The following is a 16,672-nucleotide window of genomic DNA, read 5'->3' as shown; positions in this document are numbered from 1 at the left end:
GTGCTTCCTTGACTCTACACTTTGAGCGAGCCCCGTTCATGAGCCAGGAGCGCACTGTGTGGCTGCCATGGAACAGCTTTTATGCCATGGACACCCTGGTGATGAAGACCGAGGAGAACTCCATCCCCAGCTGTGACCTCAGTGGCTTTGTCCGGCCCGATCCAATCATCATCTCCTCCCCTCTGTCCACCTTCTTCAGTGCTGCCCCTGGGCAGAATCCTATCGTGCCTGAGACCCAGGTAGGAATGGCAGTGCCAGGGCAGGACTCTCAGGACTTCCCTAACCAAAACCAACTGGACACTGCCTCTCCCCAAGTGGACCAGAAACTAATATTATAGGGGAGTGAAAAAAGTGGGAGCATAATAAAATTTATAGCCACCAGAGATGAAAGTTTGAATCCCTCTTGGCTGTTCTGCATGTTTGCAGATAGTCGTTCAAGACTTTAGCAGTCATCAGAGCTTTTAATGAAATAAAAATAACATACATATGTGCAACCCACCTGCAGATTGCTTTTTATTCCTGTTAGTTACAGAGATACATGATAAGAGGAGCTTTAATGATCTACATTGGTGTTACGATAGAGGGCATATTATATTATTGCCTCCCTGTTGCTTTATACGGATTGTCAGTGGAAGTTGTAGGTTCATATAATTACAGCCTCTCGTGGCCTCCTTGCATGCAGCTAGCAATAAAGCCTGCTGTTCTTATTTACATCTTTTGCCAACAGTGTGGTTTTTCAAAAGGAAACACAACAGTGACCAAGAATAATTATTAATCCAAAAATCATAACCTCAGCCCCATCACTCTATGGTGGAGGATAAAGTTTTTGTTGTTGTTGTTGTTCTTGTTCTTTCTCAGTGGTGGTAAGTGGTTCTTGCACCCACATAAGATGTGATGCCTCAGTGAGAGACACAGCAGACAGACAGTATCAGGGTTACAGTTTACCTGCACAGGTGTGTTTGAGGTGTGTGTCTGCCACGTGTTTCCTCTCCAGGTTCTTCATGAAGAAATCGAGCTCCCTGGTTCCAGTGTGAAACTTCGCTATCTGAGCTCCAGAACTGCAGGGTACAAGTCACTGCTGAAGATCACCATGACCCAGTCCACAGTGCCCCTGAACCTCATCAGGGTTCACCTGATGGTGGCTGTCGAGGGGCATCTCTTCCAGAAGTCATTCCAGGCTTCTCCCAACCTGGCCTACACCTTCATCTGGGACAAGACAGATGCATATGGCCAAAGGGTGTATGGACTCTCAGATGCTGTTGGTATGTTTTGGTTTCAACCACTTATTGATCAATGGATTTAGTCATGTGTTAATTCGACCCATATTTATTGAGTTCCAAGGATATGCCAAGCACCATTCCAGTAGATAAGGACACAGTGGTCAAGAAGACAGATAAGATTCCTCTTCCATGGGCTTTACATTTTGGTAAGGTATTGAGATAATAAATACAAATGAAACAAAGAAATATCAAAAAGGATAAGTGCTAATAAGAAAATAAAAATAAATGATATATATTGGGAAGGAGGGGCAACTGTGGTGAGTATTTAGGGAAGGCTCCTCCGCAGAGCAGCATTTAAGCAGAGACTTTAATGACAAGAAGGAACCACATGAAAATCAGGAAAAGAGGATTTCAGGCATAGAGAAGAGCAGGGTGTGTTTAATAGACAGAGAGAAGGCCAGTGTAGCTGGAGTGCAGTGGAAAAGGAAAATATTCAAGATGATGGGAGAGAGGTGGTCAGGGGCTAGTTCACGTTCCAGACAGAGCACTTGTAAATGGCACAGAATGCCCCTGAATAATCAGAAAACAGGGTTTGAGGAGATCAGAAAGCCACATGCTATGTTCCAGGGCTTTGTCTTTTGAAGGAATCACGATTCTCTCCTTATGAAAGATCTTCGTAAGAGAAGGGTCCTATCGTTATCAGAGTTGTGAGCTGTAGATTAATCTTAACCTACCCTGTATCTTCCTACATGTAGAAAGCTATCTAGGAATTAATTAAAATCCAGAATCCTGCGTTCTCTTCACCAATAGTTGTGTGTATTTTAAGAACTGCAAATGTAAGTTACCAAAGTAAGAAACTAGCAACCTCAGAAATTTTCACTATAATTGGCAGCCAATGTTTATCAGACTTTCCCTTCATGTAGAGAGCATTGTGCTAAATCCTTTGTCTTGGGTAACCTCTCAATAACCCCTCAAGTAGGCACTCTCATAACCCCATTGTGCATTTGGGGCAGGAGGGAAAGGGTAAGAAAGTTGCCCAAGATCATGCCACTGACAGGTTACACCTGCTCAGGATACAGCCCTGGTGGTCTGCTTCATCAGTAAGTGGAGTTAACTTAACCAAGATAGTAAGACGTTCCCAGAGTAACTAGTGCATTTAATATACAACACTGGCTAATCAAATATATATATATATATTATATCTGTCTTTAGCTAATATCAAAATGACAGCCAATATCAAAAAGTAGACTAAATATTGTAATGCACTTCCATATACTCCAGCACCTACCATTATCAACTCACGATGAGGCCTCTTTTTTCATACCCCCGTCCACTCCCCTTTCTCCTGCATTTTTCTGAAGCAAGTCCTAGACATCACATCATTTAATCTGTAATATTTAAGAATGCATCTCTAAAAACACTCTAAAAATATAACAACCATATAATCACAACAAAAAAACACAATAATTCCCTAAAACCATCACATAGCCCATCATCGTTCAATATTTCAGTTGCCTGACAAATACCATAAACTATTAATACTTTGTCTCAATATCCCATTAAGATCCACCTTTTGCAATTGGTTGATTTCTCTTAAACTGTTTTTTAAAGTTCTTTTATCTTTCCTTATCTTTCTCTCTCTCTCTCTAACCTTCATAATTTACTTGTTGAAGAAATTGGGTTGTGTGCCTGTAGAATTCCCCATATAGCGTGGTTGGTTGGTTGGTTGGTTGATTGATCGGTTTGTTCTAGAATTGCATAATTATGGATATTTGGCCTGTTCCTCTGTTCCCTATATCTCCTGACCATTGATAGTTGGTCTTTGAAGCTTTCTCAGGTTCAGGTTTGATTTTTTGATTTTTTGTTTTGGCAGAACAAGGTGATAGGTAGGGCTGTGTCCTTCTGTCAAGAGGCACCTAAAGTCAAGTTGTATATTTTTTAGAGATTTCAGTAGCCATTGATGTTCATTGCCTAGTCTGTCCGGTCATTAGGGATTGCAAAATGATATTTTAATTCTATACTTCCTTCTTCATCTATTAGCTGAAATACTTCTATGCAGAGATGCTTTCTCCTTAACTACTTGGTTATTTAAAGTACAGTTCAAATAGGAAAGAATAGATAAATGTTTGATTATTTCCCTTTATTTACTAGTTTTCAATATAATGAGTTGATTCATCATCCAGTGGTGGCAAATTAATGTTTCTTAAATACCATTATGAACTCGTGGGCCAAAACGCATCTAGTATGTTTCAATCTATTAAAGTGATTATCCTCACTAATGGCCAAATGGCCCCATCTTTGGTCAGTGGGCACCTTTTCAAGCTCATTCCCAAACCCTTTTGACATGACCCTAATAGATTTTGATTCCTTCCTTGCTATCTAGTATGATAAAGTAGGCTGGTGTCATTGTGTTCATTTCTTACTCCAGCCATTTCTTCCAGAAGCCCTGATCCCTTTTAATGAGAAATAATACATCAAGGCCACAAGCCAGGCACTAGCAATTCTCTTTGCTGCTGGGGCTGGTCATTTGGCCTTTGTTTCTTGGCATTTTCAGAGGACAAGCTAGAAAATATATAGGGTTTTTTTAAAGATAAAAATGCATCCTCCATTCGTATTGACACTTCTATATCTCAGGAATTTTTTAAAGCTGCAGAGAATCCCCAAAGGTGACACACATAGTTAAGAGTTTAATGCAGTAGGAATAGCAATAATAACAATGCCTCATATTTCTAGACCAGCGTTCCAATTAAAAATGTATGGCATCTCAGCGCTTCATCTCATTTCTCTCCTTACCACATCTGTCTGAGAAATTGAGGCTTCACTTAACCCATTTTACACGTGGGGAAAATGGAGCTCCAAGGAAGCGTGAGCTTGGAGCCAAGCTAGGACTAATGTCCTTCATTTCCACCTCTCTCTCCCATGTGTCCATGTGGCAAATGCAGCATTTTTACAAACAGCTTTTGGATTCTGTTCCCCATTGAATCCCCATGTAACTGGCAGGCTGTACCCCTGCTGGTGCCTGCCTCTCCTGGCACTTTCTGGAATCCTGAGTGAACACATCAAGTGTCTTAATTTACACAAGCTATTGCTCCCAGAATCTCCATGTCAATGAGCCAGTACCATCCCAAAGGGCTTTCTCCTAGTAAGTGGAAATAAATGACACACAATATAATAAATGCATGCCGTGAACAGCAGGCTGAGAGAAACAGTCTCCTGTCCATCTCTAAAGGGGGATTGTGTCAGGTTTTCAAATGATTCCTTTCCTCCCTCCATGTCACCAGGGTCATTTTTGAAAGCCAGTCGTTCATTGGAAAGGTCTTTCCATCCCCACAGAGTACTACTGTGTAAAGTTTCAAGGTTGAGTTCAACTCAGAAATCTGAATTTAATATTGTAGAATCACAAGGAGAAAAGCAATCAGCCTGCCTCTTTGAGTGAGTTTTCAGAACAGAATCTGTATTACTGCGAACACGTGCTTCTCATTCTTGCTACAGAGCTCTGGAGTAATCAAGTAAACTCTCTCTTTTCTCTCGCTCTGCCCACCCCATTTATCTTTCAGTGTCTGTCGGGTTTGAATATGAGACCTGTCCCAGTCTAATTCTCTGGGAGAAAAGGACAGCCCTCCTTCAGGGATTCGAGCTGGACCCCTCCAACCTCGGTGGCTGGTCCCTGGACAAACACCACATCCTCAATGTTAAAAGTGGTACGTGAACACGTCTTCTTTCCCAGCTATAGCCTTGCCACTTCTCTGGAACCTTGTCTCTTTTCTCAGCATTTAAGTGGTTACACCTCCCCTTCCCTTGGTCATTTTTTCATCAAGTGCTCAAAATATGCATAGATTTTCACACCTTCTCCTTTTATTTTATTATTTTTTTAATAGAAACAGGATCTTGCTCTGTCATCCAGAGTGTAGTGGAGTGGAGCGGAGCCATCATAGCTCACTGCAGCCTCGACTTCCCGGGCTCAAGTGGTCTCCTGCCCCAGTCTACCAGGAAGCTGGGATTACAAGCTTCTTTAGTTATCCTCCCAAGTGTCATTTTACCCAATGCCACACCATGTGGGGTCCACCTCTCCCACTGCAGCTCTCTCCACATCGTGAAGAAGTTTGAGAGCTCCTCAAGCACTGAAGATTCCTAATTTTTCTCTTCCCCTCCCTCCCAGTTGGCCAATACACGTGTCTTCTCCAGAGGGCTTCAGTAACCCCTCCCATTCTCCAACCCCCGCAGGAATCCTACACAAGGGCACTGGGGAAAACCAGTTCCTGACCCAGCAGCCTGCCATCATCACCAGCATCATGGGCAACGGTCGCCGCCGGAGTATTTCCTGTCCCAGCTGCAATGGCCTTGCTGAAGGCAACAAGCTGCTGGCTCCAGTGGCTCTGGCTGTTGGAATCGATGGGAGCCTCTATGTGGGCGACTTCAATTACATCCGACGCATCTTTCCCTCTCGAAATGTGACCAGCATCTTGGAGTTACGGTAAATGGCCATACAGGCAACCTTCTGTTGCTCTCTTGCCCCGCATAACTCCTGAGTTTGATTGGGTAATTGGGGCCTCATTTGGGGTTCTCTGGAGAAGATATAGTCCTTGTGATCCAAAACCTAGGCCCAGAGTCAAATAAGGAGGTGAGAGAAATGCTTTGTGTATCTATGAAAAACCATACACAGATTTGATACAATAGTCAGACAAGGCTTTTAGTCTCCAGACTGGAGAACAACCAAGGCATCTTTTATTTTTAAGAAGCTCTGTAGACACACATCAAAGTTTGAGAACCACTAATGTTCATTTGCTAATTCAAAATGTTGTATTGAGCACCTCTATCTGCTAGCTCTCCATAAATTCTCTGGGTCTTTGCACATTCACTAGGATAGCACTCCCTTTACTGCGTAGGCTTTGCTGTGTAATTTCTGGCCAGCCTAGGTAGATTCCTCCTGCCCATTGCTGGCTACTAATTCTGAAGGCCAAACCCCTCTGTGCTGGGAAAACACTGACCCCTAAAAGCTCTTAGACATGCTCTTGCCAGGAAAGTTGATTTCAGACCCTCAACTCAGGAGATCTGTAATTAGAGAGAGAAATAAGATCTATAAGAAAGGGGCAAAACTTCATTCAACAAATATTTGTTGAATGTATACCGTGTCCCAGGGGCTTTCTGACTAGAAAAAAAAAAGTGGGGTCGAACAAAGCACCTGTTGTTGTGTTTGTGTTCTGATAAGGAGCCACAGACAAAATCATGTGGGCAAATAAAAAATAATAATCTCCAGTATCCTTAATTGCTTTAGGGGAAATATAACAGAGTAAGAAATAGGAACTGGGGGGCAGGGAGGGTACGTGGATGAGGAGGCTATGTAAGATGAATTAGTTAGAGAAACCTCTTGTACTAGGTGATGTTTGGCTAGGATCCGAGTGATAGACGTCAGCCATGGGGAGATCTGGGGAAAAGCACTCAGGCAGAGAGAAGTTGTTCAAAAGCCCTATACCAGCCAGTAGCCTGACTGATTTAAGGACTGATAGAAGCCCAATGTGGCTGGAGGGTGGTGAGCTCAGGGAAGGGTACCTCAATGCATCAGAGTCTCACTAACCACTTAGATAAGAGTACATTGTATTTCAATGAACAAGCAATGGAGGTTGAAGTAGGGAGTGGGGTGGAATTGATATGATCTGATTTCCATTTTTTTTAAAGATGACTCTGGCTATTGTGTATGGAGTAGACTGTAGGACTGCAAGAGTGGAGGCAGGAAAACCCATAGGGAAGCTGTAGCAATTGTCCAGGATTGGGGCAATGGTGATTTGAACCAGAATGGTAGCAGAAGAGAGAGGAGTGCTCCAATTAGTGTCCAATTAGATTTTGAGATAAACCTGATAGGATTTGCTGATGGATCCGGTATAAGGAATGAACAAAGACAGAAATGAATCAAGGGCCCTGCCTAGGATTTTGGCCTGACAAATGAGTGGATGATGGCATCTTCTGAAGTGGCCTCAGCCTCTCTCCTAGAAGGAGCTGCAGGTTGCACTTGCATTTGAGAGTCTCTGAGGCCCCATCTGGGAGAAATATCAGTGGCCTGCCCCCAGCAACTGCTGCTGAACATTCTTGGGAGCTGAGAGTGTTCCAGGGACTGAGAGGAGTAAAAAGAGAGGAGAAAACAAGAGCTTCACCCTGAGGAGGTTGCAGCCTCAGTGATCCAGTGGGCATGTATTGAGCATGGAGGCGAGCCAGGCATGTGCTGGGCTCTGCGGTACAAAAGGGGATGAAACACAGGCTCAGAAAACACCCATGTGAGCATTAGAGGTGGCACCTGGGGAAGTCAGTGCAGTTCAAGCTGAGCTGAAGGGCCAAAGGCCAACCATCATGGAGATCCAGAGACAGGCCTGGGGTGGAGGAGGGGGCATGGTAACCAGAGGGTGAACAGTGAGAGCAAGAAGGAGACACGTGGGATGAGGCCAGGTAGCCTTCACACTGCCAAGCTGGCGATCAGACAAATCACTTTTCCTAGACTTGCCCATCCATATAGATTCCCTTCCCAAGATGTTGTTTTTGTTTGTTTTTTTAATCCTAGGAAAGTCTCCTTTTCTCAGGCACCCTGTGGGCATCAGAGAACCATGGGAGAAGGCAGGGCAGGGGGGAGGTAGCACTGTGCTTTACCATTGCCTATAGGAATAAAGGGTGGAAGTATTTCATCTGGCCCTTGTAATCTTCCACATCAGGCCCTTCCTCCTTTGTCACCATTCTTCCTGCTCAGAGGCTAATCAGCCCTCACTTGGTACAGTCCCACCTCCAAACCTTCACTCTTGCTGCTTGCTCTGCTTAAAATACCTTCCCTACCTAATCTACCACATCACACCCACCTGCAAGGTGCAGCGTCAGGGCCCCCTCTTCCATGTAGCCTGATTTCCCCAGCAGAAGCCATTCTCACCCACCTCTGAGTCACTGCACTCTCTGATCTTAGAGTTGATGCCACTGAATGCCTTGTTGTCATTATGTCTATGTAAGTCTTTAGGGCCCAAGCATGTGAACTTCTGCAGGGAACACCCCTTGGTCATCTTTGTCCCTTTAATGCCTAGAGGAGGTCCTGGCCCACACTAGGTGCTCAAGATAGGTTGCTTAAATTAAAGAAAACGCAGACCCATCTCCTCCCTCTTGTTGGAGTTATCCCTGACTCCATGTCTCTCAAGTTGTGGAGGTCACGACGTCAATGGTGCAAGCTAAGGGCCCAATCAGAGCAAGTCACACCATGCCCACGTGGTGACATTAGGACAGCTTGAGGCGGAATATGGCTCCCAATTTCCCTCGACAGCTGTGTGATTTTTTTAACTGCCTTTAGCCTTGTTCTTGCTTTCATCAGCCAGGTACCCAGAGCCGATTAGAAGTTAAGCTTTTACAAGAACACTGGTTTTATTCTTCTTTTCTTCCCACTACATACCTGAAAACAAAGGGCTGTCAATCCCCTCTCTTCAAAACAGCAACCAGCAGAGGGAGGGAGGGGGAGGAAGAGACCTGTCTTGCTTATGTCTTTTCTCCATTGTGAGTTGGCAGCTGAATGATTCAATTTCGGGAGTCAGTGCCCGTCCCTATCTCGCTTACCCACCCCAGAGCTGAGCCTCTGAATTGGGATCCTATTGAAATGTTTCCATGGTTCTCTCGCTATCCTTCCCCGTTCCTCCTTCCTTTGTCTCAAAACATGCAGGGACAAGTTCTATACACTTAAATAACTTCTGATGCTACAAAGAGCCTTCTGTTAGGTAAAATGGGTATCATCTGTGTGCTCTGATTAGGCGGACATTTAGGACATTTTTCATACTCCTTTCCCATAAAAGCCTGATATCCCATCTTTACTAGTCCATTTCCCACCACCCTTTCCAAGTGGTCTTAGGAAAACCTAAGCCCCCTGGAGCAGAGTAAATTTGTCAGTCACTAATGTTATAGGGAGAATTTCTCTCACAGAAAAATCTTCCCTCCCTCCCCAATTTTAGAACATCTTAGGAATTAGACCTCAGTATAAGGCAGTGAATTATATGGGACAGGACAGTATCTCTCTACCTTTTTTTAGCTTAGCTCCTTTTAATAAACATAAGAATCTGACATCTTCCGTAATTTTTGAAATTCCAATTCTTTTTATTTTTTAAACATAAAGTAATATTATGATATTAAACATGTTTTTTTCCAACTAAACCGCTTCTCCATGCTGACATTCTGATGGTGCTTTCAGCATGGAGTCAAGGGCACCATTCATTAGAGGAGACCTTCAGAGAAGGGACTTGTCCAACCCAGATATGTTAGTACCCAGTAGGGGGAAAGTGGGAGCCTGGGAAGGTGGGCAGAGCCAGCAGACATTGGAAGGAAGCGTCACCAAGGACAAGCTCTGCCTGAGAGTTTCAGCCAGGACAGACCCTGCTTGATGACCAGGTAGACTCTTAGGGAAGACTATGTGGTTCCACTCAAAGACTGGAAATGCTTTCCCTGTGTGGTCAGGCTTTGAAAATGGGGGTCAGGAAAGAAAAGTCATGAAGCACTCAATCCAGAATAAAAGTAAAAACAATGTCCCCATAAAATTTTGGAGACTGATTGGAACTATTTTCAAAGCCTTTTTACCAAGGGTAGAACCCAGATTTCATGAAGCCTAACACTAAGACAATTTCAGAGACTTTCCCTAAGAAGAAACAAATAAAATTATAAATATGAAATGAGAAATGAAATGGAATATTTAGGATGAGAAAAGAAACCCAAAAACTTGCAAAGTTTAGAAAAGCCAATTCTATCACAAACATCACAAAATCCAGACAAATAACCTAATATTTTTATTAATTAACTCCTGTAAGACTTCCACGATACATGTTTTTCTATACTTTTTGGCTGCATATCTTTGATCATCTTTTAGTATTACAGTCATTTTGTAATTTCATTATCTATAGAAGTGACAGAGGGATTTTCAGTCTTTCCTCTAGTAGGGCTGATCAAAATTTGTTTTAGATTATTGGTAAATTAGAAAACTTTCTTTTGTGTTCATAATTGATTATTGGTGAAATCATTAGAGTTATAAAATTGGGGGAAATCTTTATCAAGTTTCCTTTGTAATATCTCTGGGCATTTCAAGTTTTCCTGTGGAGTATTTGAAATGATGCTCATTAACCAGTTTGTCATCAATGTCCTTGTATTAGTGAAATATGAATTCTACATGGGGCCTTTTACTCTCTGCAATGATGCTAGACAAATCAACATGGTAGGGAAGGAGCATTCCTGAAAGACATTCCTATTCAAGAATGGCTAACAACCATTTAGCTGGGTGCAAAAGGGACTACAAGCCACATGAGCTCATCCTCCTGAAACTAAACCAAATGTACCCCAAGTCAACTTCTCTTTTGTTAGAACAACAACAAAAAAAAAACCCTCTGGCTGCTCCAAGTCCACCTTCCTCAAGGGGAAAATGTGGCACAGAGAGAGTTGGAATGAAAAAAGACAACAGTCTCCACTGATTGTAGATATGTAATTCTGAGCAGAACATGAGGGATTGGAGCTAGTCCTAGGCAGGGTCTCCCCTTCTCTAAGGGAAGCAGCCTCATTCCTTGCTTCCTTCACTCAAGAACCCATTTTTCCAGCCCTAACTCTCTCCTGGGCCTTCTACTAAATACCTGCAATTCAGAGATGAGTGAGTCATGTCCTATTCACAAAAAAGTGAGGGGGACAGGCACACAAACATAAATCGCCAGACAGCATGATGGCAGCCCTGAGAGTCAGGCTGAGAATGCCACAAGAGACCCTGAAGGCTTCGCAGAGACATCACTGAGACTCTGCAGTGTGAAGAAGAGCTAATGCATCTCAATTCTCCCATCTGAAATACCACTTTTTCCTCAAAGGGCTCACCTAAAGAGTCTGTGGTATTAAAACCATGCACACAAAGCCTAGGCCTATCCCTTGTAAGTAGGACATCTGAACCCAGCTGCATAGACTGACTTGGTGATGCTGTTATTCTGGTTTGTTGCGTGCTAAGCACCCAGCCTGCTGTGATCCTGGACTGGAATAGCAGTGACCTCAGCCTTTCTCCAAAGCTCATATTCATATGATCATTCAGGCTCTACACTCTCCAACGACTTGATCCTTCACCCCTGCCCTTCTCCTTCCTCCAACATAGATCTTATATTAATCAACTGAAAGCAGATGTTCCTAGGAAAGAAGTAGGTCAGGTCTGCAGACCCAAATCCCATCCAGTATTTTTACAAAATCTTGACTTTAAAAAGTGAAATTGATATTGCAATAATTAAGAGCCAAATATGACTACCACTGGTGGCAGATAACATTTCACTTTCATTAAGCAATATAAAATAGACGCAAGAATTCCCGGCTGCCACCCTGACACACCAGGCTTTGCAGAATGAGTCTTAAATTGCACTATGTCAGTCAGAGCTCAGGAGTTATCAGCATCATTTAATTAACTTTTTTTTTTTTTTTGCAAAAACTAACACATTGGAATAAAATATAAAATTGTAATCCCTGTGCAAACCCACCACTAATGATGGCCCCCGGCAGAGGACTGAGCTACACCTGAGCAGAAATCAGGGCATTAAACTCTCTTTGTCCCTTCCCTGAAGCCTTTCTCCTCAACTGAAAGGAAAAGAGGGGTCAGGGGTTTCTTCCACCTTGGCCTAGAAGCCTCGAGAACAGGAGTCCTTCTCCTTACTTGAGACCCTAACATCTTCTCATCTCTGGCACGTTAACTTTCAGCCACTTTCTTATTGAAATTGAATATATTTCTTCTCTTAAAACAACAACAAAATTTTTACTAGTTCTCTGATAAGAAACGATAACTGGAGTCTTTGACTCCAATTCCAAGAGGATATTATTACCTATAAATTTCATTGTGGACGTTATTGCAATATTGGACATTACCTTTTTAGAAAGAATGCATATTTGGGGTCCCACCCCAAGTGAAAAGGGGACAATGAAGGTGACATGGAGCAGGGAAAGGAAGTGGTTCAGAGTCTTAGGGTTCAACAGCCTTTGCCCAACTGCAGTAGGCTCTGAGCAGGGTCTCCCTCTTGGGTGGTACTCATTCTACCCTGAAATACACTAATGGCAACTAAGTGGTACAGGTGTCACCATCCTCCCTCCCACACTCAGAGTGGACGTTACAAGTGAGTCACAGTACTCTTTATAGCCGATATTAAATTTGGCTTCAAAATCCTTCTACCACCACACTCCCAGTAGCCATTACTGGTCAACACACGTTGGCACCCAAGACATAACATGTTTGCCATCCCTTCCTTAGTCAGGAGGCATATTTCACCTATAGAAATCTGTGTCTTGTGACAGTCACATTGCTGATGAGAGAATTCAAGCTTTCTTGTCCAGATTGTCCAATGTCTGGGAGGAGTCCAAAATCAGGGGCACTTCTCAAGCTATTGAGCCAGGAGTTGTCAGTTACAGGGGAAAAAAGAAAAAGACTGCCTTTTTTGGGCCCCTTTATATGAGAAACAAAAATGTTATGTTTGCTTTATCATCAATTCTTCCGCTAACTGTTTGTTCTTTTTTCCTTTCTGTTTTCTTTCTATAAAGAAATAAAGAGTTTAAACATAGGTAAGATGAAGAACTCTTTCCCATATAATTTGATATGGTTCGTTTGCTTCCTTGTGTTTGCTTTTTTTGTTTTGTGCTTCTTGTGTAATGTTGTATATTTTTATGTACCAAATATAGTAACTTTTTTATGTGCTAATTGTGTGTTGTGGATATGATAAGCTTTAGCAATTATGAAATGCAGTCAAAAAGCAACCAAATAAGCTGACAGTAATTAGAATTTCCGGGAGATTCAAGTGCAAGATAATGAACCCTCAGCGAACTTTTATCCCGACTGCTCAGTGCGGTCCATAATTGGGCTAAACAGTTGAGGCAAACTCCTGGCTTTTGTAAATGCTGGACTGGGTTCACAAAAGCTTTAATGAACTGGAAACGGGTTAAAAACTCATTTTCAACTCATTAATGATTTTTTCCCCTGGATATGTGGTCATCTTTAAAAAAAAAAAAGTTAATTGCCAATCTGCCAGTCAGAATGAATCCAACAGCCAGATGCATTGAGAATTATCGTGGAGTAAAATCACTTTTGAATAGTTTGAAGGATGGAGACCAAGTATTATTTGTCAAAACCGCCTTGATCATTATATTGAACCAAGGTTATCATTTAAAACCACACTAGGACAATTCACAGATAAAGTGTAAAACACACATACACGTGCATTCACACGTGAACTGCACTGAAATGGAGATAGCATGAGCTTTCTTAAAGAAAAGTCACCTTATTTTTATTCAGCAGAAGAGAAAAAGCAAAGCAATCTATACCACTACTCAACGGAATGCTTCGCTCACTTTTTGAAATGAAACATGGACAGCTTTCCTTCATGATATTAGGTCAAAATTAGACAAAAAGTAGAGTGAAATTGCACAAGATCATAACAGTGAGTGGAAGGCCATGCATTGGAAAAGTCCTCTGCTTTCTCCTCAGGCACCCCAAAACTGGCTGGTTATAGGCACCCCATTTGAGTCAAATTTTAAAAATAAGTAGAAATGCCTTGGAAGGACATTTTTCCAGGAAATTCACCAACCTCATGTGATCTTCGCCACAGCCCCAGGTGTGGAGGCATGGCTGTCCCTCTGACCCGAGTTTTTCTGCAAGCATCTTAGAGAGAATAGGTATGAGACCGTAAGGAAGAATGGTCTCCCCAAGCAAGAACTGACCTCACACCCTCCATTGCCTGCTCTTCTGCCAGAGCTTTTGAAAAGCTTCCTCAAATCAGGCTCCCTAGAAAGTCCAAAATTAATTATCTCTCTCATAGATAGGCACAGATGTGCAATGCCTTGATCCTTCTGTTGATCATGCCAGCTACTGTTCATTCAGTAACAGAGTGCAGCATCTAATTAAAAAATGGCACGAATTTTTCCCTTTCTGCCCTAATTTGTTTTGCATATATGGATAGTCTCTAATGACTTAATAGCCGAAAAACAAGAAGAAAAGAGGAAAGGAAAGGAATGGAACCCAGGTAGTCTATGTTTTAGTTATCTGGGCTGGAATTTCAGAAAAACTTTGACTTCTAGTTCAGGGATGTGTCTTACTTAATAGCAACCTGAATAGAAACTGGAGTGAAAGGTGGTCTCAACTCAACACAGATTGTTCCTAAAAATAGCTTCCTAGTTCTTTTTTTTTTTTTTTTTTTTCCTTAAATCAGAGAAGAACCCAAATGGTGGTGTTTTAATTAGTAATTTACTAGCTAATGTCAACAGGACAAATGCATCCAACACTGTCATCTCTCTCACCTTCCCTCCACCTCTCCCAGCCCCTGTTCTCCCATCACCCCAAAGTAAAATTGAAAAATAATAGGAAAAGGCTGGTTGCATGGTTTACACCTATAATCCCAGCACTTAGGGAAGCGAAGGCAGGAGGATCTCTTGAGGCCAGGAATTTGAGATCAACCTGGGCAACATAGTGAGACCCCATCTGTACCAGAAACAAAAAAAAAAAAAAAGTTTTTAATTAGCCAGGCGTGGTGGCATGCACTTGTAGTTTCAACTACTCGGGAGACTGAGGTGGGAGGATCACTTCAGCCCAGGAATTTCAGGCTGCAGTGAGCTAGAATTGTGCCACTGCTCTCCAGTGAGACCCTGTCTCTAAGAAAAATAAAATAAAATAGCAGGGAAAAAAAGGGGGGGGGACTGTGCTCATTTCAAAACATAGTCTACCACACTGAGGCAGAAAGGCAATTACTGCTTGCATTCTAGAGGTGGTGATTGTAATAACCAGTAGAGGAATAACATAAGCACCTATTCTGGTCCCAACCTCAAACCAGTGACAGGTACTACAAAGGGAAGAACTGCAAGGTTTTGAGCCAGAGGGAACATTAGCAATATCCAGTATGATTGATTTAATCCCCCAGCCCCGCCCTACCCAAAAAAAAGCTAAGACCTGACACTGTCAAATGACTTAACCAAGGTCACCACCAGCTGGGTCAGAATTGAGTTTTGAGTTTCCTGTGTTTTAGCCCTGAGCCACTTCTACAAGTCTTACTCTGTCCTAGTTAGCCTCACACAGGGCAGCTAGACACATGGCAGTGGAAGCAGCCCAGGTCTCGGAGGCTCACGCCTTCCTAATACACTTCACACACACAAAGGTATTAATCCCCTAGTGTGGCTGAGGGCCCTGGCAGACCCGGACTCATGCCTGTGACCTCACTGTTACCCAGATTTGAAAAGTGCATCTCCTCTCCCAGTAATTCAGATTCCAGACACAGTACCAGCAAGATACCCACATGTCTTTACACTAAATGCCAACTTTATCCATATGCACACTGAAGAGCAGTAAAGAAGCAAGCTCTGAGCCTGGAGATTGGGAGTGTTTCTGGGGTGCTTCCCATGATAAAATGAGGAAAACTCCAGGTTGCCTTAGTATTAATGGTCTAGTACCCTGGAGGCATAGGATAAAACGAGAACATTGTCACATGGAAGTGTTCCTCTATCCCACTTGAGAATACACTAAGTCCTTAAGGGGAAATTAAGGAGACTGCACACACATGGACTGTAACTGGTCTTGAATAACTATCCCGCTAACGAAAACGGGATCGGAGTGGGAGCTCTTGTACTGGCTAAATGAAGCAACAGTTGTTTGGTATGGTGGGAAATTAATTCTCTGATAGCATAAGGAGCATAAGTCCAATTAGAAGTAGCTAAGAACCATGATGTGTTAGAACACTGAGTCTGATGTTAGATTCTTTCCAGTTCACTAAAGTGGAAAGACACTAGAGAAGGTAAGCGTCTTGCTAGGATTTTTGTCATTCCTTTGATCTAAGAAGCCAGCTCCATAGCCCCCTCCTCATTTCTCTTTGTGCTTCTCCTACTAAAGCAACAACCCGGCACACAAGTACTACTTGGCAGTGGACCCCGTGTCCGGCTCGCTCTACGTGTCCGACACCAACAGCAGGAGAATCTACCGCGTCAAGTCTCTGAGTGGAGCCAAAGACCTGGCTGGGAATTCGGAAGTTGTGGCAGGGACTGGAGAGCAGTGTCTGCCCTTTGATGAAGCCCGCTGTGGGGACGGAGGGAAGGCCATAGATGCAACCCTGATGAGCCCGAGAGGTAAAGGCCATCAAGGAAGAGTCCCACGCCCCAGATAAAGCTTTGCCACCATCTTGGCTTTCTTTTTATCAGAACGTAACTAAGCCCAGCAGTCCAAAACATAGCTTTCCCTATAATCATTTAACTCAGATAGATTGCTTTGGTGTGTGGATGGGTGTTTAAAAAGAAAACCAATCATGAGGTCAGGAAATCGAGACCATCCAGGCTAACACAGGGAAACCCCATCTCTACTAAAAATTATTAAAAAATTAGCCGGGCATGGTGGTGGGCGCCTGTAGTCCCAGCTACTCGGGAGGCTGAGGCAGGAGAATGGTGTGAACCCAGGAGGCGGAGCTTGCAGTGAGCTGAGA

General features: G+C 43.0%; 1 protein-coding gene across 7 annotated transcripts in view; it reads left to right on the top strand.

Moving 5' to 3' along the window:
- Positions 1-16,672, top strand: part of TENM2 (teneurin transmembrane protein 2) — a 1,294,091-nt gene that overhangs the window by 1,229,448 nt on the left and 47,971 nt on the right. For 4 of the 7 annotated variants that reach the window (XM_030927458.1, XM_010358204.2, XM_010358202.2 and 1 more), the window contains 6 exons: positions 1-239; positions 995-1,262; positions 4,778-4,921; positions 5,445-5,694; positions 12,762-12,782; positions 16,090-16,322. The exon at positions 1-239 is cut by the window's left edge and continues 23 nt beyond it. In XM_030927458.1, the coding sequence (XP_030783318.1) occupies positions 1-239; positions 995-1,262; positions 4,778-4,921; positions 5,445-5,694; positions 12,762-12,782; positions 16,090-16,322 (1,155 nt within the window). The remainder of the gene's footprint in view (positions 240-994; positions 1,263-4,777; positions 4,922-5,444; positions 5,695-12,761; positions 12,783-16,089; positions 16,323-16,672) is intronic. The other 3 variants (XM_030927459.1, XM_030927460.1, XM_010358206.2) reach the window with 1 other exon arrangement.

The sequence above is a fragment of the Rhinopithecus roxellana genome, chromosome 3 (assembly GCF_007565055.1).
Source record: "Rhinopithecus roxellana isolate Shanxi Qingling chromosome 3, ASM756505v1, whole genome shotgun sequence".
NCBI classification, from domain to species: domain Eukaryota; kingdom Metazoa; phylum Chordata; class Mammalia; order Primates; family Cercopithecidae; genus Rhinopithecus; species Rhinopithecus roxellana.
The sequence above is the reverse complement of the archived record's forward strand: the minus strand, read 5'-3'. Positions and strand labels throughout refer to the sequence as shown.